Here is a 26707-nt window from a genome sequence, read left to right as displayed (position 1 = left end):
TAGCGACAGTGATCTCCAACTTTAGATGAGCCCTGTGAAGGCAGATTTCCTTTCTATGATGCTTAATATAGTTCTACAAATCTAGCTTGTATTGTTAACTCTTCCAAAGCAGTATGTTAAGGACTTGCAAACCTTGCAATGTAATTTCCTAATTGTTGAGCCAGACTCTTAGGTTTTAGGGTGTTTTGTTGTTGTTTTGTTTTCTTTTTAGGGGGGTAGAGGGGAAATTTCAGATTCTGGAAGATTTTATTACTATTTGTGTTTGTTTAATTTTTTTCAACACAACCAAAGTTTCCCCTCTCTCTTCTCCTCCCAGCCACCAGCCCCATAAATTCCTTCTTCTCTGTTTCTCTTTACATACAGGCAGGCCTTCCATGGATATCAGCCAGCCATGATATATGAAGCTGCATGGGGACATTTCTAAGATGAGCTAGAAACCTAGAGCAATAGAAACTCCCCAAATCTATGAGGGTGACCTTAGCAAGGACTCCCAGAAAGAAGGAGTAAGGACCCAGAACGGGTCATCTTCTGTAACCAGCAAGACTTCCAGTGGAAGGAATGGGACACCGACCCAGCCACAACCACATTTTTTTTCTGCCTACAAGATGTGCTGGGATAAAGATAGCACAGAACCCAGAGGAAGGGTACCCTGGAGACTTAGAATAAAATCAAGCAACTGGTTCAGGGATCTTTAAAGAAAAATGACCTTAATAATTTTCCTCTATCTTATTAGAAATAGATTCTTTTCTCATGTAACAGACCCTGACTACAGTTTCTTTCTCTCTGTTCCCCCCAGTTCCTCACTGTCTTCCCTCCCATCTGGATCTAAAGATTATTTTTTTCCAAATCTCTCACTCTTAAACTACAACAAAGGAAAATGACTTTCAGAGAAAAAGAGCATTTGTGCCAAAAGTTTTCTGGACATTTTTATTTTCCTTTCTTTTTCTTTTCTTTTCTTTTCTTTTCTTTCCTTTTCTTTCTTTTTCTCCCCTTGTGATTGCTTTCAATCATTTATGTCAGAAACAATTGGTAAACTCGAGGCACTAAAAAAAGTTAGATAAAGGATTGCTCCAATATTAAGAAGAATTCTTCTCTTAGTAGACTCTTAGGGATCAGAGTTCCTTTTCTTTTGGTAGAGGAAAGAAGAAGGTAGAGGGAGAAGACAGAGAAGGAAGGAAAGAGTTCACATTAAGACAGAGAAGTTAAAAAATACTTATAAAGAATACTCTCCAGAGGGACAGGCATTCAGTTTTTAATTTCATGCTCTTAATTAATTGCAATGCAAACCACTCTCATTAGAAGTCCATTTTAAGCCTACAAGCTTGAACAGTCAAAGGGGAATAATTACATGCAAGCTTTATCTTTATCTCTGCATCGAGAGTTTTGTTAAGTTTGCCAGGGCCATCTCAAGAGACTCTTCCCTCTGCTGCCCTTATTCTGTTACATATATGTGTAAATATATTATATATAAACAATACTTATACATAATATATTTTAAATATAGTATATATTTAAACATTTATATATATTAAATACTATATACATATATATAAAAGTCATTGAAATAAAATTTAATTTTTCTTTTGCCTCTTTCAACTAAATTTACTACTGCTGAGACAATTCTAGAAAACTAGCCAGGCGGCAGTGGTGTATGCCTTTAATCCCAGCACTTGGGAGGCAGAGACAGGTGGATCTTTGTGAGTTCAAGGCCAGTCTGATTTACAAAGTCAGTTTCAGAACATATTCCAAAGGTACAGTGAAACAAAAACAAAAACAAAACAAAAAAATAAAAAGCAAACAAAAATTCTACAAAACTCCAAGCACTTTCAACATCTCGATTTCTGTACTCAGTACATTTTTATAATAAATTCAAGGGCTGTGTGCTTACCAGGGTTCTGAGACACAACCAACATAAATCCACACCTAGGCACAAACAGTAGAAATTTATCGATGCATACAGAATAGTACTGAGAATGGACAGGGAGTTTGAAGAGTCAGCCTTGAGCATGAGGAAGCAAAGTTAGCAAGCAGTCAGGGGCTTAATAGTGTATAGTTTACCCAGAATTCTACTGGTCAACAGCATGGTGCATACTGGCTCTAGCCACACCATTAGGAGAAATAAATTCATCACCATGATCTTTCCCAGTTAACAGAATTGCGTACTCCGTGGTGGATCAGCCTGACCCACACAGAGGTACAGAGCTTTGCTCTGACTGCCAGGGGGTAATCAGCAAACAACTGTAGCACAGCATTGCTAGCGAAGGCTGAACTCTCTTTCTTACCCATCCCAACAACATAGGGCCTAAATTCTGCCAAATCCCAGTTATGTTCACTTAGAAAGACCTGGATTTAGGACTTTATAAATACGACTTTTTTGTCTTTCTGAAAATCTACAATTTGATGTTGGTGTCTCCTTTGTTGCAGTGACATTAATACTTCGTTTTCTTTGGTCAGTTGCTTTTTTTGTGAGGGTGTTCTCTAGAAAGTTGTCAACAGAGGATTCCATAAAGCAATCTAGGAAAAGTTTGAAGGTCCAAGGACTTTGCCCCATTACTGCCAAATTTCCTATCTGATTACATATAAGCACACATATCACAAACTCACATAAACTTGTTCACACTTTTCTAACTAGTATCTCACTCAATGTCTATCATATATCAGGGCTTAGCAGATATGTAGATTAATAAAACAGTTAATAAAGCTTGTATTTGATTTCACTACAATCTTGTTGATGGTATAAATTGTTTCAGGAAATCATGGTTTTCACATTGCTTTCCAATACTTGGGAACATGCAGGCAAATTTCAGTCCCATAACTTCACAAATGGTTTCTAAAGACATCCCTAGTTATCATATCCATCATCTTCATGGGCCATGCCTGTGACTTTTCACTACCATCTTGCCAACAGGAAAGGGTTTCTTCGACAGACAGGAAGTTTTACAGAAGCAATTAACTAAAGTTCGTGGCCCTCATCAGTCTCTTGGGCTGAACTGACTAGAAACTATAAACCAAAATAAGATGTTGGTTCTTGTCTTAGTTTGTGGTAACATCCTTCTGGGAGTCAATCAGCCTTCACACTTCTTGTGAAGACAACGCCCAGTGCTCTCTGCTTTGGTCCCTATGGAGCACACTGTCATTTTGCAAACACAGCGTACCACACAGTTGCTAAATTGTAGTCACAAAAACTAGCTGAGGACATTTGGATTCAAATTAAATTCTGCCCTGCCAAGATAGCAAAAGCTACAATGAAAATTGTGCTCCCATAAATGTCACACATAAGCCTTGTAATGTTAGGTCTCAAGCATGCAATCCTATCAGATAGTGTTGAACAAAAACCAAAGACTTAAGATTTCATGGTACCCTAAGGTGCTGTGTAGCTTCTGAAGGAAGGGATGAAGTAACTAATAGACATGTAGGAGGGTTTGGAAAAGGGATAGAGAAGGGAAGTGGGGTTATTATAATCTCAAAAAATGAAACATTTTGTAGAAAAGTACATGGAGACACAAGAGCCTCCTGACGACTTGCCGTGGATTGAGAGACAAGTGCCTCCCATAGTCTCAGGCCTTTGAACATGTAGTCCCAAGTTGGTGGTGCTGTCTGGGGAAGTGTAAGGAGTGTGGCCTTGCTGGAGACAGATTCTGAGAATTTAAAGCCTAGCTCCATGTCTAGTTTGCTCTCTCAACTCTATGTGTGCAATAGGAAGATGTGTGTGTGTGTGTGTGTTCAGCTGCCTTCTGCTTCTGCCATTCTTTCCTACTATGGTGTCGATGAACTCTTATCTCTGCAACCATATCCAAAATGAATTTTTTCTTCTATTGAAGAAAAAGAAGACCTCAGTTTACTTTATGTTAACATTTGAAAACAATATATTGTTTCTAAATTCATGAAAAAAGCACAATTCACGTATTATTTTTTTTAATCAAGGCCACTACAATGACCCAATTTATTGACGAATACGTTCTTTAAATAGAATTATCCACATAGAATATAATTTCACTCTTGATTTTACTGCCAAAATTGGCAGCATGATGAGCTGGAATAGTGCTCACATCCCAGAAATAGTGTTTGAGAACAGAAAAGGAGACTACAGTGTTTAAGTCAGGCATCTGTCCTAGAGAAAAAAAAATTGCACATGAAAACCCAAATGCTACCTCAGAACATCGAAATTATTACATTAACTAGTAAAATACTTAGAGCTACATTTTAAAAATTTAAAATACTTTATGATCTAACTGAACATAAAATGAATACCCATGTTCTTAAGAAAGAAAAAAAACCAAAACATACAAATATAACTTTGCTATATTCTGTAATAATAAATCTATGAAACAAATGAATAATGTAGAAAATGTCAATGTCTTCTAGAATTAGTGATGCCATTGTTTGTAGCAGATGCTTAAAACCTCAAGAACTCTAGAGTACCATAGTGGAACTCTCAGAGACTTTACAAGCCATAGTCAGCCTGCCTCACTGAGTGAACATCTGTGTGGTAGAAGACAGCTGGGTGATGCTGTAAATGTTGGGGACTTGAGCTCTTCTTATCACTTGTGTCTTCTATCACATGAGACAGAACTTCCTTTCTCTCTCATTCTTTCAACATCTCACCGTTGTTGCTCTGTCATTTCTCTCCCCGGTTTAAATCCTACTCTCATTGTTCTCATGTTCCGTGGAATCCTGCTGGATTTTTTTTTTCTCCCCATGGTTCTCTCCTCTGTTTGACTTCATTTCCAGCCCTTCTATTAAAGGGTCAGCTCACATCCTAATGTCCTCTCTAACGGGGTGTCTGCTGAGGTTGCTACTTCCCTGTGGCACACTGAAGGAAGGCTGTTCTGTTTTTCCAAGCTGAGATTCTGTGAGTACACTTCTGATTATCTGCATGTATACCCTGGGAATTACTTCTCCACCTTTTGTATTAAGCCTTTCTTTGGATGTCTACATTAATTGACTTGGTCTCTCAACTGTTGGCACCCTCCCTTACTACTGTTTACCTTCTTAACACCTTTGCCTCCCGAGTGTCTGTCTTAGCTTGGGCTTTCATTGCGTGAAGAGATACCATGACCATGGCAACTTTTATAAAGAAAACATTTAATTGCAGTGGCTCTCTTACAGGTTCAAAGTTTCAATCGATTATCATCACGACGGCGAGCATGACTGTGTACACACAGACGTGGTGAAGCTGAGAGCGCTACATCTTGCAGGCAACAGGAAGTCACTGGCAGTCACACTGAGGGAAGCTTGAGCAAATAGAGATCTCAAAGCTCTCCCTCACAGTGACACACTATCTCTCACAAGGTGGTACCTCCTAATACTGCCACTCCCTTTGAGGGCCATTTTCTTTCAAAGCACAGTATTATCATTATCCATATGATTTCAGGGTTGATGTAGGGTCATAGTTGGGCAATGGGAATGACATGTGAGTGTTTCTTGTTACTTTTCACAATGAAATAAGTAGTTCAGCGGGCTCACTGTTAGAAAGCATTTAACTCCAAAAAAACTTAGATGATTTAAACAAGTCAAATTGTCAAGAGGAATGATTAGCATTTGAAACCAGATGTGAGAATGTGATGAATTCATGTCCTCTACCCTCTTTAGTGTTTTGGAGACCATGAAATATGACATCTCAATTAATAAATAAACACCATCTCCTGCTATAAACCACTATATTTCATATACGTATAGTTATATATCATGGTACATCACACAGTCAGGGAATCTTTACTGCAGATCTCTGGAGTTCTGCAAGATTAAAAACGAATCAAACTCTGAAAGAAAGGACACTGGAGTTTGGCGATTACCCTATTATTTTGTAAACTATGATATGTGAAGAAAAGCAGTCAGCAACTTTTTTGTTTATTTTGGATTAGAAAAAGAAATTGCTACTGATTATAGCAATAAAATACTGTTTGTCAAGAAGCATGGTAAGGAGAAAGCACGCCATTACTCTGAGACTAATTTTAGTCTTGAAGAATCACAAATTTTAAAGCCAGAGTAGACTAGACTTAATTAAACAAAAAGCCTATGATGTTTGGTGATTATCTTAAAATTTTTAGAAAAGAATATTATGTAAATAAACTGGATTTAAATGAATCAGAGGAAAAAGGAATTGAGTTTCTTCTACGTGGCTTGTATCTTCAACACTGTTAGGAATATTGCTTCTCATCTCGTTGCAGTTATTCATTTTTAAAACCATGTATAGTGTATTCTACTGAATCTCTCACAATCATCATTATGTGTCCCCCACTAGCCCTAGGCAGCTGAGCCCAGGAGATTATAGATGTTCTACATAATGTTCAATAAGACCCCGGCAAATGAATCTCTTGATACTTGAGCACATAGTCAATACGACGGTGCAGGCTCAATACGGAGGCCGTGACATACAAACTGCTAGCTTCATAAATCTTTACAACTGAAATACCTCACATACAAAATGCCTACTGTCAGTGCCCCCTCAGAGTTAGAGGCACAGGCTTGACAGGGCAGAGCATCTGCTCTAATCGCATTTCTGATTTTCTTCTGTTCATCTTCTGCTTGGATTCCAGTTGAGTCACAAAATGCTCAAAGTATTTCTTAACTTTCATTTCTGTGTGCACTCACTCTGGCGTACTCTTTGTACTCACGAAGACTCGGCAATGAGCGGCTGATGAAAGATTTTTGTCCTCTAACTTGCATCTGGGACCAGCCCCCATGTGAATGACACACAACTCGGGGAAATGAGTCTGTGAGAGCCTTGTGAAATGGATTTTTTATGACTAAATAATTCTCCCATGCTCTCCTTATTGAATCCCCAGGAGGGATCCTTTCTTCCTTTAAATTCTTTTCATTTTTTAAAATAGGACATGGTGATATAAATGTACCCAGTGTACTTCTCCAGACAGGTAATAGGACACCAGTGATGAGAAAGGGCTTGCAATATTCTCCTCCCACCTTCAGTCATGGATAGACATCTATCCAGAGCTGTGTCATCCCATCACAAGGGAACAACTTGCTCCTTGGTTCTCATTTTATAGTTGTTGATGCAGCAGCGGAGCATGACTAGAGAGATTGGGCACCGCCTCCCCTCCCCTTCCTCTGCACGCCTATGCAGGGAGTGCTTGTCTTGTATATGGCAAGCTAAACTCTTAGTAGAGTATCTGGGGTGCATGGGTTACCCAGGAACCATAAGCCAGTTCCTGGGTTTGAGGCCCAGATAGGCCTCACAATTCTTTCTGGGGAAATATTTAGAAGTTGGTGTTTACCTTCGGAAGTAAATAGGAAAAATAACCTCACTGTCATTTCAAACATAGCTGAATTGCTCTCAGATCAGGGCTGCCATCTGTCAGTCGAGGATGGAAGCAAGATGACTTACTGACATGCATATGACAAGTCTCATAGACATGGTGACTTTCTGAACCAGAACAAAAGCTAGCCTCCCTCCTACATCTGTTAGAACATCCATCTCATCCCAAAGGTTATTAGTAGAGGGTCTTTAAAGTCAGCTTCTGTAAGAGAGCTAATAACATTAACATCAAATTTGATTTTTTCCCAATACTTTTCCCAGAGAGTATAGTAGTAGAAGCTCTTTCTGTGTATCAAGCACCATGATATGTCAAAAACAAAACAATGCTAACATTTTTGTCTGTGAAACTAACCTATGAAGGAGAGACTCCATTGTTCCTACTTTACCCTTATAAAACTCGGCACTTAACATTCTTTCCCAAGATGAAATGCTAGTAAGGAACGAGAGAGAACTCACAGCCAAGCCTAACTCAGAACCCTAACTCCTGACCAATTACTGCCCAACCATCAAAACACAGTGTAATTTCATTCTCAACATACATTCTTCCATCTGTATCTCTACTGCCTGCATACCCATTTTGCCACTACCGACCATCTGAGGAGCCAGCAATCATCCTCTCCAGGGGAAATAACCCTGAAAGTTAGTGGCATGTGTATTAGCTGCTGTCTCCTTATTAAACAGGGTGAAATTCCTGTATTCAGAACCCTACACATTACATTCTTTTTCTTGGTACCACTTCCCCCCTTTTCTGCTTTTTCTCCCTTTACTTCTCTCTTGCCTTCTGCCATTATTTCACCAGGTCTCCTATACTCTAATTTTCTTGCTATTTCATGGTGACATTTATCTCTCAAACACAATGCTCACATTTTTGAGGGACCACCATGTTGGAAAAAATAGGAAATAAAAATGCAAATGGCTGTCTAAGAGAAAATATCCATACCACAGAACATTTATCTAATAAAACTCTTATGTCTAGACTACCTAATGATCCTTCAAAATTAGCAAATAAAAGAAAGAAAACTAGAAAAATATTCAAGTGCACATTCCACAAAGAAGGTATTCGAATGTTCAACAAACATATCAAAATATATAATACCAATACTCATCAGGGAAACATAAACTAAAACCACATTAAGATACCTATTCATCGGTATAAACAAACTAAAAAAGCCTAAAAGCATTAAGTGGTTAGAATAGAGAAAGACTGTAGTTTCTGTACATTGATAGTTATTGAGTGAAATTGTTGGAGCAGATGAAGTCCTGAGAGAATGTGTATTGCTGATATGGGCAGAGCCATGCCAAGAGTTACATAGGGATGATAAAACCTTCCCCTGTTGAGGCTGAGAGGAACAGCAAAGTTTTCCTCAGGTTCAAGTACAAGTGCCTATGACTGGCTGAAGAATGTGTGTGCAAACCAGTAAGAACAATGACTACACTCTTGAGACTGCTTCACGGCAGAGACTCCACCTCCTCCTCCTTGCATTGCATACAGCAAGCACACTGAGTTTAAGGGTTCCATAGTGGAGCCCTCCATCAGATAGACCATAGCTTTTCCATTTGTGTATCTGTTCTTTCTTCAGTGTCTCATGTCTTCATTTCCACACGGTCTCAGTCAGGTTTACAGAATGAAGCCATGCAGGACATTGCAGGGTAATACCACCTTAGAACAGAAAAGAGGAAGCTATGCACTTTTGATTGGCGCAGAAATTCCATTCCTAAGATTGTAACAGAAGGGAATTAACCCACGTACCCAGAAGAAGACTTGGGTAAGAATATACACTGAAGCTGTAGTCATGATATCACCAAGCCAGAAACAACCCACATGCCTATCATCTAAGGAGACATAGAAATATAAATTATGATATATCATATTAAGTGAAGTAACCCAGTCAGTCCCAGAAAGACAATTTTCATATGTATTCACTCATAAGTGGTTTTTAAACATAAAACAAAGAAAACTATACTACAAATTACAATCTCAGAGAACCTAGACAACAATGAGGACCCTAAGAGAGTCATACATGGATCTAATCTACATGGGAAGTAGTAAAAGACAAGATCTCCTGAATAAATTGGGAGCATAAAGACCACAGGAGAGTATTGAAGGGTAGGGGAGAGAGCAGGGAAAAATGTAGAGCTCAATAAAAATCATAAAAATGAAAATTTTCTCTATAAAAATTATGATATATTCACAAAATGAATAACACATTTTAAGAAAAATAAGAAACCAATGATATTTTCACCAATATTGACAAATTAAAAGCAAAATACATTCTAATCAAAGAAGCTGAACACAAGGCATGCTGCGATAATATCTTGTCTCTGTGAAGTCAAAGAACAGGCAATACTAGTTTTTATTGATTAAAAGTCAGAAAAGAGACACAGACTTTTTACATATTTTACTTTGTGTACTTCATGCCTTAATAAGATTTTCAAACACTAATGGATTGTAAATTACTTAGGAAGGATGTATATAAAATCGTAGCACTCAAAATCACTTCACTGCTAACTTTATAAGATTTCAAGCCATTAACATCTGTCCCTCCTACTTCAAAGAGAGTCAATAAATGTCGAGAGAGCTTGAAATATCCTACCCTTTGGGGAACACTAAGTGATGGATGGGTTCAAGTTTCGTGGCATGTCAAGTCTTAGAAATCTTGTTTGGTACTTGCAATAAAACACACACACACACACACACACACACACACACACACACACACACAAACTAGCACTTTAGGTATAATTTGAGACCACAGTTAAAGAATATATTCAAACTCATTTACACTGCTTAGAAAATAGCCGTTCTCTAGACTCCATACACCAATTGTAATCATTAACTCACATTAACTGTTATTACCTTCGCTGAGTCCACACAAGACTGGTCCTATTAACAAACACCAAGGAAATGGGAGGGGCTTATGGGCCCCTACCTTTTATCTATGAACTATGGGCTATGTACAGATTCTGTCCTCTGTTGTGTAACCTAACTTAATCCATCAGCCTTTAATAGATAGTTCCAAACCCATAGTCACACAGATGGCACTGAGTTATTTGAGGTATTAGTGGACAGAGATGTGATGTAGGAGGGTCTCCTCTCTATCTGTTGCTTTCATTGATTAATTAATAAAGAAAACTGCTTGGCCTGATAGGTCAGAACATAGGTAGGCGGGGAAGACAGAACAGAATTGTGGGAGAAAGAAAGCAGAGGCAGGCAGACGCCATGATTCTCCTACCGGAGACAGACACAGGTTAGGATCTTTCCTGGTAAGCCACCACCTCGTGGTGCTACACAGATTACTAAATATGAGTTAAAGCAAGATGTGAGAATTAGCCAATAAGAGGCTGGGACTAATGGGCCAGGCAGTGTTTAAATAAATACAGTTTCCGTGTAATTATTTCGGGTAAAGCTAGCAGGGCTGGCAGCAGGAAGCGGCCTGCCGTTCCTGTTACAGAGGTGGCAGGGGGTCATAGTGGTCAGTATACAAGCTGTACATGTGTGAAACTATAAAATAATCACAACAACGATAATTCAAAAGCTGAAAATAGAGATCAGTCCCTTACTAGGAATAAAGGAAAACACTTCAAAACAGCATTATGAAAGTCTTACTAACTGAGAGCCCTCTTTCTGTTTTGCAGCTTTTCTGAATCAAGTATTTCACAAAGAGAGGAAGTGCTAGTGTCTACAGCCTCCTTAATGCGGTCTAAAGTTTCCTACATAGGTACCAGTTTCTCCCAGAGCCACAGTGTGGTTTCCTACCATAGAAGGTACCAGTTGCTCCCAGTGTGGTCTCCACTGGAAGAATGTGCTTTTAGACTCACCACCGCCTGATAATTTACACAACCATATCATATTGAAGAATAATTAGCAAGTGGTGAACTCTGAAATCACATACATAGGAGCAACAGTAAATTGGTCTCGGTAGATTATATCTTTATGTTTATATAGATAAATAATCAAAGAAAAAGAAGGCATGAGCTTGAGAGGAATTTAGGCATGGGAAGGGTTGGAGAAGGGGACATAAGAGGGATCAGAAGGAGGAAAGAAATGGAAAGGGAAGATTATGTAATTATGTTTTAATTACAATTTAAAAAATATTTAAAACAAAAAAGCCTTGATGCCATGAAAGTAAAATTAATCTAAATGACATAAAAGTCTCCTATCCCATCAAAACAAATATAATTGATAAGACCTCAGAGTAAGTCGACAGGTGAACCTGAGAAGCACACTGGCCTTAACTAGCCTTTGATCAGCTTAGCTAAAGTGACATGAATCTCATTTCTACCAGACATGACTTGGAAGGTATCTACTGTTCTAATTTCAATGAAATGGCCACAGGGTAACATCTCTGGCTTTACCTTCCGTTTTCTGCCATTTACATTGCTTAATTTCTGATGCTTAATTTTTACATCCTTAGATCATAGAAGTTTCTTGGATAACTAACTCCCTTGCCTCTATTTACCCCCAACTGGTCATTCTTTGTGCTTTCTCTTGCCTACCTTTGGGAACAAAAAGTCATCTTTGTAAAACAGAAATTGTGTCCTTCTTCATTTGATAAATATGCAAACAGTAATCAATACTTAATTCTTTGGTTCTTCATCAAGAAAAAAAAATTGAAGCAACTAAAGCCCTAGGATGTGGACAATCCAGAATCCTGAAGTTCCTTGGCACTTGGGGACTATTTGTTTGTTTTAAACAACACATTCAGATTTAATTAGATAAGTTTAGCTCTTACCCCAGCTTTTTAATTATACATATTATCAAGCCACACAGAGGCAATATTAAGTACAGTTTATCATTTTTGTTTAAAAGCATATGAGCTCAAAAGAAGAAATAACATTTGGTCATCAGACTTTTCAGATTCAACATTTATTGAGTATACCAGGGACTTAAATTAGTCTATTGAAATTTAATTAGAAAACCTCTTCCTCAAGTGTGGAGAAAGTGAGGTAATTACTCTAAGATGTACCTTGTATGCAGAACAGAGTTGCTCAGGGCTGACGGTTGAATTTAAAAGGTCGATTTGAAAGAATTGCCATGAGTTGGTGTTTGGGGATTTATTTCAAGAGGGTTCTTTCTCATCATTTGCTATACAGCAGGTATGGCTCTCTGTGCCCAAACCATTTGCATATGGCTTCTACCTCCCACCCATTTTCCTACCAAATGTCTGGACTGGTGCATCCTAGGCTCCTAGGTGGAGGAGAGGGTGATTGCTCACAATGGAAAATCTGGATACTGGGTTCTTAGCAGTATTCGCTAGAAAAGGGCATCCACGGTGAAGACTTTACAGTACACCATTGCAACTCATGGATGGAGGAGTCTCAGCCATTTTACTCCACTGTAAGAAGTGAGTCTCGGAAGGTTGGTTCTGACCTGGTGCCTGCGAGTCTTCTCAGTTTTCATTAAAAAAATAAATCATATATATTATATTTGTTATATTAAATAATATTTGTTATAATAAATCATAACCATAAGTATAATTAATGTTTTCTGGGAGTTCCCCAAGGAGATCACCTAGGAGTGCCTAGGAGTGATCATGAAAACACCTGGTATCCTGATGTCTGAATCATCCCTCTATACCAATAAACACCAGTCACCAGTGATGCTGATCCAAATTAAGTTCAGGCCTAGAGTGGTTTTTCAAAGAATCTTCAGGTCAGGTTGCCATATTCAATTCTCACCTGTCATAGTATGAAACTGATATATATATATATATATATATATATATATATATATATATAATATTTGTTTATACTTTACTAAGAAAAATGCCAATAATGCACATTTTCACTTTTCGTTTTATTAAAGTATTTATTATCTTCTTATTGAGTAGTAATTGTTTTATATTCTTTTTTAAATAGTGTGGGGCTTGAAGACTGATAAGTAACAATTTTTAGAGCTAAATTCAATATTTTTTGAAGTTGAGTTACTGGACACATTTCTTTTGAGCACAACTTTTTGTACCTCTGAAAGTGCCTTACTTAGGAACTCCCTTGACCCTGCAGAGAAAGAACAAGAGTCCCTTACGTACCTGAAGTCGATTTTCCTGGCATCTCATAGGAAATCCTTGCTAGTCTGTGTACAGATGGGTCTCATTCTCATTCCTTTCCCCCCAAACCTTTTTAAGATGCATTTGGCCAGGTGAGCAAGCAGTGGATGTGCCCCCATCTCACTGGCCCCCGTTTCACTCCGTATTATGGGCCATAATAATGGGTTGCTATTGAAGAGTTAAATATTCCCTGCCAAGCGGAACAACAAAAAGATGAGAAGGATTCTGCTAGGTAGGAAGCCACAAGGAAGAGACTTTGATTGAGTCTCTTCTAACTATTGAGGCTGAATGAAGATTCTTTATTAATATAAGTACTAATAGCTACTAAAATAGACTTGAGGTAAGCAACACCTCGAAGTGTCAGAGGCCAAATTACTAGGCTCATGAATATAATTGCATATCTTCTTTATTCTAATTACCGTGTAGTCTAGTCTTGATTCCAGATTCATTTTGCCTCGATGAATTATCGCCTACTGTTTCTGCATGTGTCTGCCCCCATGATAATGAACCCATTAGTTATCATTAGTTAAAAACTTTAAAAATCATTTATGGCCAGTGTATGTTTTCCTGGTACAATTTCTTTTTCCTGGATGCTTATGAGCTGTCACCAATACTTTCCAGCACCTTCCTGTGAAACATTTCTGCTAAAATGTCTCATCCTGCGGAGACAAAAACCCATTGTCCTCCTCAAATCAAATGAGCCAAAAACAAACCCCAAAGATCACATGTAACAAGCACCATTGAAAATGTATACTGTGGACATCACCGAAGGCACTCACCCACTTGAGTCTGCGGACGTAATAGCAATCAGAGGCAGGATTTTCAGGGGGAGGCTGGTTGGCCGAGGAATGTTCTCTGATTCGCTTCTCAAATCAGCTTGTTCCAACTGTCTGAAGGCAAGAGGAGGGAGCTGGATACTGCGGGAGGAAAGTCTCCGGACAAGATAGGGCTCCATCCCACGGAAGGGGTCCTCTTCTTCATTACTGGAATGCAATGTTTCCTCGGAGGCCTGGGGAAAAGTTCAACAGAGTCAACAGAATTAATAAAAAGCCCAGTATGTGTCATTATGCAGTGGCTTTAATATGTTCTTGGGGAGAATAAGCCTAGCAGTAAAAATATTAAGCCCAGTTTTAGCCATAACCCAGGCTCAGGGAACCCTGGTGGGCATTTCTTCTTAAAGAACCAGGAGCACATAAGTTCCTAGCTGCCAACAAGTCCCCAGCAGCTCAGTTAAAGGGGTCTGAGGTCCTGATCTTGGAGAGACCCTTCTGCCACAGCAGCAGAGAGTAAACTACAGCATTTGCCGGCATCTGTGTGTGATCTCTGAACTAGCCACACCACACCTTGTCAGACTGGGGCCCGCCAATGAGACCGGGTATGAGTGTCATCAAGAGGGAGCTGAGATTTCAGGCCTTGTCCTTTCCTAGTAAGCCCTTGGGTCTACACCAGCATCCAAACATGGGACAAAAGCCTCAGACTTTTCATGGAGACTGCGGTAGTCAGTTTCAGAATCACTGGGGAGATGGTTCAGTGGCTCGAGTGTTTGCTTTGCACACATGTGGATTTGAGTCTGAATCTCTAGCACCCAGATAAAAAGCCAAGCACAACTGGAATTCAATTGTTGAGTGGTGGAAACTGTCAGATCATAAGATCTCAGATGCCAGACAGACTAAAATGGCAAGCTTATGCCCTGTCTCAAGGCAATATGTCAACGAGTGAGAGAAAGTCTCTGGCATCCTGCTTTGGCCTTCATATACTTGTGCACAGGTAGGTACAGCTGGATATTAAGAAGCATGAACCACGTGCACTTACACAACATACACACACACACACACAACCAACAAGCAAACAGACATAAAAAACCAATGGTAACAACAAACCAATCACTTTTAAGTGATCGAAAGACAATCAACAGTCCTGTCAAAGCCCCTGTCACCTGATAGAGGTCATGACTCACACTGTGGTAATAGTCATGGAAGAATGCTGACTGTCATTCTCTGCTGTCTTCACTACACCTGCCCAAACCGATTGTGGACTTTTGCCTGATTTTGTATGATTGGTGTCTAAACCTAGTGGGCTTCTCTGTCCGATATAGCATGCTTTGTGCCCAAACTCATGATTCTCAAACAAAGAAGCTATAGGGAGAGTGCACTACTGAGGTCACTTCAAACCAAATCAACAGCACACAATACGCGGATACCCCAAGACACGTGAACAGGAGAAAACCACTTAGTTTGAAGGCTGTTACATCAAATTACAAAGGCTGTCCATCTCAACAGACACACAATCCTCAACACACAAACACAGTAAGTATGAAAACGACAAGCAAACAACACCAGGTGATTCCTGCTAAGGATCATTGTCTCTAGGGGAATAGATGCCAAGGACATCAAGATGGAAGAAATGCCAGGAACAAACACAAAAGAGTGCTTTTTAAGAATGGCCTGTGTGTAGTGGCACACCTGTTTTTTTAAAAAAAAAAAAACATGGATTTTTTTCCTTTGATTGAAAATGTACAATCTTTTTTATCTCATATAATGTATCCTGATTATAGCTTCCTCTCCCTCTACTCCTTGCATCTCCTCCCCACTTCCTTGCTCATCCAGATGCTCTCCCAATAAAAACACAAAACTGGAAGCCATAATATATTACCAAAGAATCCGTAGGGTAATGAAAGACAATAACAACATATAATATAATATAATTAGCATATATGTGTATATATATACATATATATATGACAAAATAAAAAAGTTAAACTTCTTTTTCAACAAAACAAAAGAAAAAGTCTGACAAGACATTATGAGACAAGAAACCTCTAAAGATGTCCTTGGGTTTGTTTCCCGTTGGCCATCTATTGCTGGGCACACAGCCTACCCTTAAGAGTAGTTGTTTCCCCAGGGAGACTCACTTGGAGTTGTCATTTGGAGGTAACTTCTGGGTTAGGGATAGGGGAGATATCCACTTCTCCTTTCAGCTCTAGAACTCCATCTGGTGCAGACCTGTGTAGGACCTGTGCGTTCTGCCTCAGTTTCTGTGAGTTCATAAGTTCATATATCCTGCTGATTTAGAAGGCCTTGTTTCCTTGGTGTCCTCCATCCCCTCTGACTCTTACACTCTTTCTGCCTCCTCTTCTGCAGGGAGGGATTTGATGGATACATGCCTTTTATGGCTGAGTATTTCAAGGTCCCTCACTCTCTGCATGTGATCTAGTTATGGCTTCCTGTGTCTGTTTATATCTGCTGTAAGGGAAGGTTTCTCTGATGATGGCTGAGCAAGAGAATAGCAGAATGGCATTATGAGTAGTTTTATTGCTATATTTATTTATTTACATATCTACCTATCTATTTATTTAGAAAAGTAGCATTTGATTTCACTCTCGGTCTCTGGAGTATCTAGTCTCAGATTCTTGGTCTTGGTCATCCAAGCAATTTTGGATATAGGTTTCATCTTGCAGAATGAGCTTTATGCAAGTCAGATATGGGTTGGTTACTTTTCAAGCTTTGGATCACCATTGCATTAGCATATCTTGCAGGCAAGACAACACTGTAGATGTAGATTGATAGGGACTGGATTGAATCTCTAGACTGCTTTTGGTAGAATGGCCATTTTTATTGTATTAATCCTACAGATCCATGAACATGGGAGTTCTTTCCATCCTCTGGTACCTTCCGCAATTACTTTCTACACTGTCTTGAAGTTTGTTATTTTAAATCTTATTAGTCTTTCACTTGCTTGGTTAGAGATACCCCAAAATATTTACTGTTTTAGGCTATTATAAAAGGTGTTGTTTCCTTGATTTCTTTCTCAGTTATTTTTTGCCATTTGTCATAGGAGAATACTATACAATCAAAGGAGGGTGATGCTGGACCTCTGCTCCTTCTATGTCCAGCTTCTGAGTGCTGGGATAATAGCATGTGGCACCACAGCAAGTTCACGACCTTTAATTTTTCTTTCCTAGGAACTAGATCTATAATGCACATTTTCATGTTTCTTGCCAAGTGTTAAGGTAAGGCATCATGAGAAAGATATAAAAGAAAATCCAGTAAGATTTAAACTACACTTAAATCTTTCAAGTTTTCTCTGTACGATCTACATGCAAAGGGAAACCAGACCTACTATAAAATAGAAAATTAAATACTTTGATTATAGTTGAGAGAAAATATACCAAAACCAATTAGATCTAAGTAGTTGAAAAGCTTGCTTTAGCAATATTTGTATCTACCTATTCAAAATCATGAAGACATCAAATGTTGCAGTATGCTTTAATAGAGAGGTGAGCTTTTGAATGTTTGTGTTCCCATTTTACTATGTGTGTTCTTTGAGAAGTGTAACCTTTCTCTAAGGAACCTGTTGATTTTAAAAATAATAGTACCAATATTTACCTATAAGCGTTAAAGGAGAACATGCCTTTGGGGATACTTAAGCAAATTGTCTGAGTTTGTGAAACAGTCATAAATGGCGATTTCCTTACTTTTGAGTGCTCTAAGTGCAGTACTTACCTAGGAAGTTAAGTATCTTTCCAAATATTAGCATGTTTGTTGTGAATTCAGACCACGGCAACTTTTGAGTATCCTCAATGAGTTTCGAATCTTTGTTTCATTCTTTATTGTACTAATACCTTTGAACATTTAACTGATTTTTTAATCAAAATTTGATATTATTGCTTCTGAAACTTTTATTTGCCTCTCAAGATCATTGCCTGTTCCTGGTATGACACATGTAAAGCACTAATGTCTACCAAAGTCTGTGCTCAACACAATGGTGGTCATCATCATTAGACTCCAAGCAAACCCTCGACGATATTTTCATAGCATTATGTTACATTTGATGCTTATTTTCTTCGTTGTTTCCAAATAAAAAATTATCTTCTTCCTGATATCTATCCTGGAAAGTGAGAAGGATGATCAAAGGTAGGGGGACCGGGAGGAGGGGAGAGAGTGGGAATTGGGGCTGGTATGTAAAATGAGAAAAGATAGTTTTTAAAATAAATAAATAAATAAATTCAACAAGATTGAATCCAACCCAAAATCTCTTTTAATTAAATATGAGACTAAACACCACTATGTAACTCTACGTTAATAGCCACAGTTCCTGGTACAGCATACACTGCTCGAAAAGAACACTGAATGACCACACATTCATAAACCTCACACTCATTGAGAAGCCATTGACAATGGCACTGGGTCTTGTTTCGTCTGCTTGGACTGGCTTTTTGGGATCCTGGCCTGTTTGGATGCTCACCTTCCTGGACCTGGAGGGAGGGGGAAGGAACTTGGATTTCCCACAGGGCAGGAAACCCTGACTGCTCTTGGGAATGGTGAGGGAGGAGGAGAGGGATTGGGGGGAGTGGGGGAAGCGTGAGGGTATTGGGAGGAGGGGAGGAAGTGGAAAGAGTGTTTTCGGATACTTGAATAAACAAGTCTAACGGAAAAAAAAAAAAAAAAGAAAAGTGAACAGAACGGAGCTCAGGCCAGCTCTACATAAACAAACAAAATTAATGATAGCCTGTGGTTAAATCAGAAGATAGAGACTCTAAAGTCCCACTGAGCCGCTAATGACAAGTGGGGTCTAAAAAGCCACTAAACCTTTCTGAGTTCTTGTCTTAGGCATAAATCAAGAGCTTGAACAAAGTAAACCTTAAGACCACTTTTGGGTCCAAAATATGGTGATTTTTTCAGTAACACATGGGGAAGTCAATATTTAATTAAATGAAAAATACAAGACTGGGGGAAGGGGCAGAGGAGGAAAAGATACACATGTAACGTTGTTAGCATTCACACAGGAGAGGTGAGTCCTAGGTATTGGCTAACACCATCATAGGACAAAGCTTCAAACTTGATCAACACTCTGATTGCTGGTAAGTCCTAATTTATTAAATTAAACCTGTAGATACTTGTTCAGAATGAATACAGGAAAAATGAAGGATGGGACGAAGAGATCTTTGGCCACACTGAATATTACTGACTGAAGTTAACATTGCTTTATTGAGTGCTGCCCACTCTGGGCAGTAGCATTGCAGTTAGAACATTGCTTCAAACAGTCCAAGCAGTTTGGTGAGATGACAATGCTTGAGAATTCCTTTCCTCAGTGAAGCTGCCTCAGGGTGTAACATCTTCTGAGAGGATAAAATCTATTAAAAATAAACTTCCTATTTATGTCCATTTGCCATCAGTTTAAACCCATCCCTTATATATTTTACCTTTATACTAAACATAACAAAGCAGCTGATACCTGATGTCAACATCTTACTTCCCACTTGAAAACACAGTACCATGGAGTCTTTTCATACTATAGACTAATGCGTTAGGAGTAAAGAGAGCAAGTTTATCAGGTATAAGGTGGAAGGCTAAATATCCCTATTTTGGAAAGAAATAAAAATCTAACTACCAAAGTCATATGAATCTTATTGCAAAACAAAGGAGAAAAGAAAGGATAACATGTAAGGAGTGGGAAGATAGTATTTCCAATATTTCAAGCCATCATTTTTCCGAACATAGCATTGCTATGTATGTGTTAGGACCACAGAGGGTGTGTGCAAACATACATGAACTATTCTAGATCTGTCGGACCACAGTCTTCATGACTAGAGCATAGGAATAAAAATCATAATTCCAATTCATATGTGCACTAACATTTGAAAATGCTTTGACAGTTTAGAATAGTCTAATAGGAGCATTTGACACAGTTCCAGCTAAAAGACGTTCATTAAGACTCATTCATAATGATGAATAACTGAATAATATAATTGCCTCACTGAGGAGTTGGCTTTGAAAACTTGGGTATGTCAAATGATGAAATACTACTGTGAAGCTGTTAAAATACTGCAGAAAATTTGTGAAAATACGATTATTGTGAAATGTTGAATGAAAAGAAGAGATAGAGTTATCTTCATTTTTATAAAAATTTACATCAAAATATAAAAAAGTATATATTCATAGATAATTCTAAAAGTGTGTGTCCAAACCTCTTGGGTGTTATTATTGGTAGTGAACTTCCTTGTTTTTTTAATCTTCCTTAATTACTAGTTTCTATAAACTGCAAAATAAAATATTATTTTTAAATAATAAAACACAGTAAAAGTCAAAATAGTAAAATGAAACTTCACTTTCTTAAAATATTTATTTTTGAGATAATATACTTATATCATTTACCCCTTCACTTTCTTCCTTCCAAAGCCTCTCATGAACCCATTCGTCACTCTCTTTCAACATTTTTGCCTCTTCTTTTCTTTCATTATTATTACACACACACACACACGCACAAAACCATCAATTAGTATTGTGTGAATGTTTCCATTTTCTTTTAGTTTGTGTGCTGTTTAGTTTTATATCAACTTGAGTTTTACAGGTAATTTGGATCTTAAAGGAGGTTGTATATTTTTAAGAGATAACTTTTAAGGTATTTGAGTTCAGAAGGCTGTTAAACTATTTAAGTTTGTAAAGATATTGTGATATCTTTGCTAATGTATGCTCTTGAGGATGAACAAGGAAAGATAAACTATGTCTTAACAATGATGTATTTATGTGCCAAGCTGACAAGGGGTCACTTGTTGTGCTGGCTACTTTTATGTCAGCATTATATAAGCTGGAGTCATCTGAGAGGAGGCAGCCTCAGTTGAGAAAATGTCTCCTTGTGATCAGGTTGTAGGCATTTTCTTAACTAGTGATTGATGGGGGAAGGTCCAGCCCATTGTAGGTGGGTACTTCTCTGGGCTGATGGTCCTGAGTTCTGTAAGAAAGCTGTCTGAGCAAACCACGAGGAGCAAGCCAGTAAGCAGCACTCCTCCATGGCCTCTGCTTCAGCTCCTGTCTCCGGGACCCTGCCCTGTTTGATTTTTTGTCCTGACTCCCTTTCAGTGATGGATTGTAATGTGGAAGTACAAGCCAAATGAACCATTTTCAAATCTCAACTTGTTTTTGGTCATGGTGGTTTATTACAGCAATAACAATCCTTGAGGGCATGGGTTTGATGGAGACATGTTATTTAGGACTGAATGTTCCAAAGTTTCACTTTTTTCTCTTTGTCCATGTTTCTTTACAAGTGTATTGGTAGGACCACATGCTATACTTCCTTGAAGGTATGTGTAGACAGGTCGAAGAAGAATGTTCTGTTACATGCCAAGGATTTGTAGCTGACGAGATATGTGACACTTTCCCACATGGAAATACTACTTTGTGTACTATGCCACATTTCTTTCCCTCTCTCTTGGTGTCATCTCTCTCCATGTTTTGCAGATGGCAGAGCCATGAAACGGAAAAAAATTGTTTATAGAAAATTATTGTTTACAGAAAAATCAATTGTCATTCATCAATATTTAATTTTATTTACATGGGCCGTGAGTAATCATCCGTTGGAACAAGTTACTCAAATTTGGGGCTTACAGAAAGAGCCATGCTGTATGTATATAAATATGTATTTTAATTAAGCTCATTTAAAGTGTCATACTTCATTTTTTCTTCAAACATGTAGTTAATAAACACACAGTTAAGAACCTTCTGTATGTAAGAGTATAGAGCTAAGCAAGGTAGTGCCTTTCTTTGAAGTGTTTCTTATTAATTTAGGGAGAAAGATAATAAAGCCATAATCACTAATCACTAAAGTATAATGAAATGTATAATAAAAGCAATAACAGATGGCTTGGAGGTTCTCAGAAACATAAAAGTAGGATAAACACTCTGAGTGTGTGTGTGTGTGTGTGTGTGTGTGTGTGTGTGTGTGTGCGCGCGTGCGTATTAACATTTTAACAACTGTGTTCATACAGAGGTATGTGAACATGTGTTTATATGTGTAAAAGGCAGTAGTCTATGTCCAGGGTTTACCTTAATAGTTCTTTGCCTTATTTTTTTAAGACTTTTTTTCTTACGAATCTAGAGCTCACCAATTGTCTAGGGTCCATCTGTCTCTCCTACCCCAAGTTCTAGGGATATAGATGTATACTAACTCTATTTTCTTTGATAACCTGGGAGCATGGTAACATTGGAAAGGAGGGGAGCTTGCTAAAGCAATCTTTGTATTCTTATGGCCAAGGCCTGGGACAAAAACATGCTAACTAAACCTTGTTGAAAAAGCTAATTAACCATGTAGATATATTAGTTCCAGTTTTCAACTGTAAAATTTGGGAAATTGAGTAATGATATTTGACATTTCATAACTACTAATAAGTTATGAAACACATAAACAAGAATCTCTGACAATTTAGGCTATTTGGATTCTTCAGTCTATTCACATGTCAAACATCTTTTCAAATACAGTTAGACAACTGCTTCACATCTGTGTATTCAACCATGGTAGACAATACTTTTAAATTATCTATATTGAACATATATTGATGTTTTGCTTGTTATTAATCTCTGATCATCATTTATGCCATCATAGGATGCTATAATGTATTATATGGTACAAGAACAGATACGATTTAAAGTATACGGAAGACTATACATCATGACTTGAGGCATCTGCGATGCCATCTGAAAGATTTATAACTTACTATTTCTTTTAATTTTGAGATTATAATATAATCAAATCACTTACCTTGTCCCTTTCTTCCCTCTAAACCTTTTCATATTCTTGTTCTTCTGTTCATAGCTTCTGTTTTCATCAATTATAGTCCATATATATATATATATATATATGTCAATATATGTAAATAAATACATACACATATATTTCTAAATATAACCTTTTCAGTCTGTATAATGCTACTTCTCTGTATGTTTTCAGGGGTGACCATTTGATACTGAATAACCAACTGGTGGGCTCTTCCCTATTGAAGACTATTTCTTCCACCCCTAATGTTTCTTAGATTGTAGGAGTAAGACCCTGTGGTTTTCCCCCTTCCTATTTTGGCATGTCTACTTTTATTTTTATTTGTGTGTGTGTGTGTGTGTGTGTGTGTGTGTGTGTGTGTTTATGTGAGGGTTTGTCATGTTTATGTGTGTTTTTAATGGCTGAAAAGGCTTTGCTTACCCTAAAGCAGTAGTTAAAGGTGGTTGTGTGCCACCTAGCCCAGGAGGTAGTAGGAACTGATCTTAACTTCTCTAGAAAAGCTCCAAGAACTCTTAACCCCAGACCCACCTCTCCTGTTCCCTAAAAAGCCACTTTATGGATGGGATTTAAGCACCTGAAGGTTTTGGCATCTGCAAAGGGTCCTGAAATTAATCATCTGTGGATGTGATAAACAACAGTGAATAGACAGAATGGTGACTATTCCTGCCCTAATTTTAAACTAAGAATCGAAAGACTCCCACTGGAGCTCTGAGGACTTGGTGTGTTAAAGCAATGGACAGGCCAGAGGTCAGCTTAAGATGAGGGTGGGCTTTTAATCACTTCCAGTACCACATTTCTTTCCTCCTTTCAGATTCATTTGTTGCATACCACGTTCTGCAAAAGTAAGATCTGCGTGAATTTCAATTTATGGAATAAACAAGATCATTTTGCATCTCGGATCCACTTCTTAAGGATAGGATCCAATTTAACAAGTCACTATAACTGAACAGAAAACCACACTTGGAATCTAAATAAAAGATGCTAAGAGTAGATTGCCTCCACATATCTGCTATTCTTTTATGTCTCAAAAAAACCTTAATTATATAGTAAAGTAATAATTGAGTACCAGTAATAAGATTCACTCACTGTTCTGCCAAATTTTTCTCTATCTCACTACTGATTGTGTATGTTTTCTCTTTCAGTGCTAATATTACCCAATTAACACCATAGAAAACTGACAAGGAAAAGCAATAGAAATAAATATCTAAAGGCTTTTCCTATTGAAAAGGAAATTGAGCTGAATTAGCAGGATCCATTTTCAAATGGGTATTTGTATACTGACCTAGAAAATGCACTTGTAGCCTGAACTCTTTGTAAACCTGAAAATTTGCACCTCAGGTTAATGCAAAGTGAGCAGTTAGCTCTCTCACATTTAAAGGGCTCAGCTCAAATATAGACTGCGGATTTGTGATTCTGGTTAGGAGAGAGAGAAACACTGGCATTTTCTATGTCCATTTCCTTTAGCTTCCTAAAACTTCAAAAATTTCCTAAAAGGAATGCAAAAGCTTTCTCCATCAGTAATATTCTCATCAATAATAAAGTCTATGTGTAACTCTAGGATCCGGCTAACCTTCTGTAAATAGCACTAAACTTTACTGTATGACACTGAAAATGAAGTTGATTTTATTTTGTTAGTAGAAGGGAGAAAAACAGAGGAAAGACATGACTTCTTCCAGTTATTTACCATGTAATGGCATAGTAATAGAATCACACCAGTAGGAAAGATACTAATACTGCTTGTTGAAGGTCTTCTCTCTCTCTCTCTCTCTCTCTCTCTCTCTCTCTCTCTCTCTCTCTCTTCTGAAAATATTGGGTCCTTAAAAGGCATGTCTTCTTAGAAAACTAGGTTAACACCTAGCCACCTTATTCTCTTAGTATTTTTGGGGGGGAAGGGAGAGTCTGTCTCTTGATGAATGAGGTGTCAAAGCACAATCTTAACAAGATTATAAAGAATATATTGCTTGTTTTTAAGTTTAAAAATACCAATAAAATATTATTATAAGTGTGAAATAACAAAACTAAAATCATTATCTAGCTAAGGAAATATTTATGATAATAAGTTAGGTTTAAGAATATAAAATAAAGTAACAACTATTGGGCTTTGTAAAGAAAGTGCAATCGCTCTCCACTCAGAGAGCCACAATGACGTTTCTGCTTTTAGCATTAGTGTTCGGATAAAGTATCTCAATGATAAATTGTGGGTCAAATAATATTTACTTTAAACCCATGGTCATCTTTATTAGAAACTTCAACAATAACAACACAGGATGCAATCAATCCCATCTTTGACACAAATGTATTTGTTGTACCACACACCCTGTGCAGTGCAGACAGCTTCTTGGTACCCAGAAAGACTGCATGAAATATTAGTATTTGACTGCTTTTCATATCTGGAAAATTAGGTACAGTGAGAGGTTATACTGTCCAGAGTGACCCTATTTGTAAGAGATAGCATCTGGTTTTGAAACTGGGTTCGCACATATCAAAACACGGTGGTTTTAACTAAAATGCAATTCTGAACTTGTTTGTTCAAGAGTTTCTGACCAATCTTGTTATCCATTATGAAGAACAGAATTTAAAGACACGGGAAAGTGACAGTAAGTAATCAGGTTTGGCTTGAGATCTGAGTTCTGATCTAACTCAGTTGTTTCTCATCTTTGTTCCGGTACCAAACTTCTCTGCCCAGTGTCTATCCTGTGAGTCATCGTGGGCCAGCAAGACATTAGAAGGAGTCATACCCATTCACAAACATGGTAATAAACCAATAAGAATCCCTGAAATGCACTTGTGCAAACATGCCAGACCTCCAGACCAAAATTCCCATCAAAATACTTCACTACACAGAGAGGACCATTCCTCACATTCAAGTGAGATTACTCCTAGGAATTCAACTGGAGTTCAGCATACATGAATCAATAAATCTGACACACTGTAAGAACAGAATTTGAGTTATTTTTTATTGTTATAAAACATCTGTTAGAAACAACATAAGAGGAAGATAAAGATTTTGACTCATGGTTGTAGAAGAATTTCAGTCTATCAAAAGGGAAAAGTATGATGGGGTCACCCCAATGATGTGGGAGTCATGACAGATGACTTCACATGGCAGCTAGACCAGGAAGCAAAAAGACAAAACCAAATCAGAGATGGATGGATATAACTTATTCATGCTATCCATAGCAAGTGATGCATTCTATGTCTTGTGAGCTGTCTCCATCACCTGGGTTTCACTTTCTCAAAGGTTGCACAACCCCTTAAAGTAGCACCACTGACTTGAGATGAGATACTCAAACATGTGAACTTTTAGAGTACTTTCTATATTCCATAGTAAGATGCTAAGGAAGGAAATGATATGATTTGTGATCATTTCAACATACACAGGAAACCATGTAACCCATTTAAATATCCTCTTTATCTTTCAGGACTACATACAATGAAATACAATCTTATATGCCCCCATCAAATGCCTTCCAAATATTCCCATATCTTCCTTTAACATGTTCTCCTCCCAACTTAATGTCACTTTTTGTGGGGAGGGGAATCCACTAATTCCAGTTAATGATGATCATACATACATGGGTGGAGGATCACCTACTAGAACTAAAGCATGGGAAACCTACTAAAAGCCACATCTTCAAGTAAGAACAATTTTGGGTCACACCCCTGTAATTATTTATTACCAAAAGCATCTCAGTACAGGGTGGGGCATGGAGATCATCTACTGTACCTATTCTAGGATTTGGCTGGTCTGCTCTTTTGTGGGACTTGTATAGGTAACCATACATATTGTTGTTTCTTTAAATGGTCATGCTGTCAAATTGCCCTGTAAATATTT

General features: G+C 37.9%; 1 protein-coding gene across 3 annotated transcripts in view; it reads right to left on the bottom strand.

The window, feature by feature from the left end:
* Window positions 1–26707, bottom strand: part of Pde4d (phosphodiesterase 4D) — a 1387978-nt gene that overhangs the window by 899979 nt on the left and 461292 nt on the right. For all 3 annotated transcript variants that reach the window (XM_085676945.2, XM_085676942.2, XM_048442991.3), the window contains one exon: window positions 14103–14332. In XM_085676945.2, the coding sequence (XP_085533071.1) occupies window positions 14103–14332 (230 nt within the window). The remainder of the gene's footprint in view (window positions 1–14102; window positions 14333–26707) is intronic.

This window comes from Myodes glareolus, chromosome 15 (genome assembly GCF_982192425.1).
Source record: "Myodes glareolus chromosome 15, mMyoGla1.1, whole genome shotgun sequence".
Lineage (NCBI taxonomy): Eukaryota > Metazoa > Chordata > Mammalia > Rodentia > Cricetidae > Myodes > Myodes glareolus.
The sequence above is the reverse complement of the archived record's forward strand: the minus strand, read 5'-3'. Positions and strand labels throughout refer to the sequence as shown.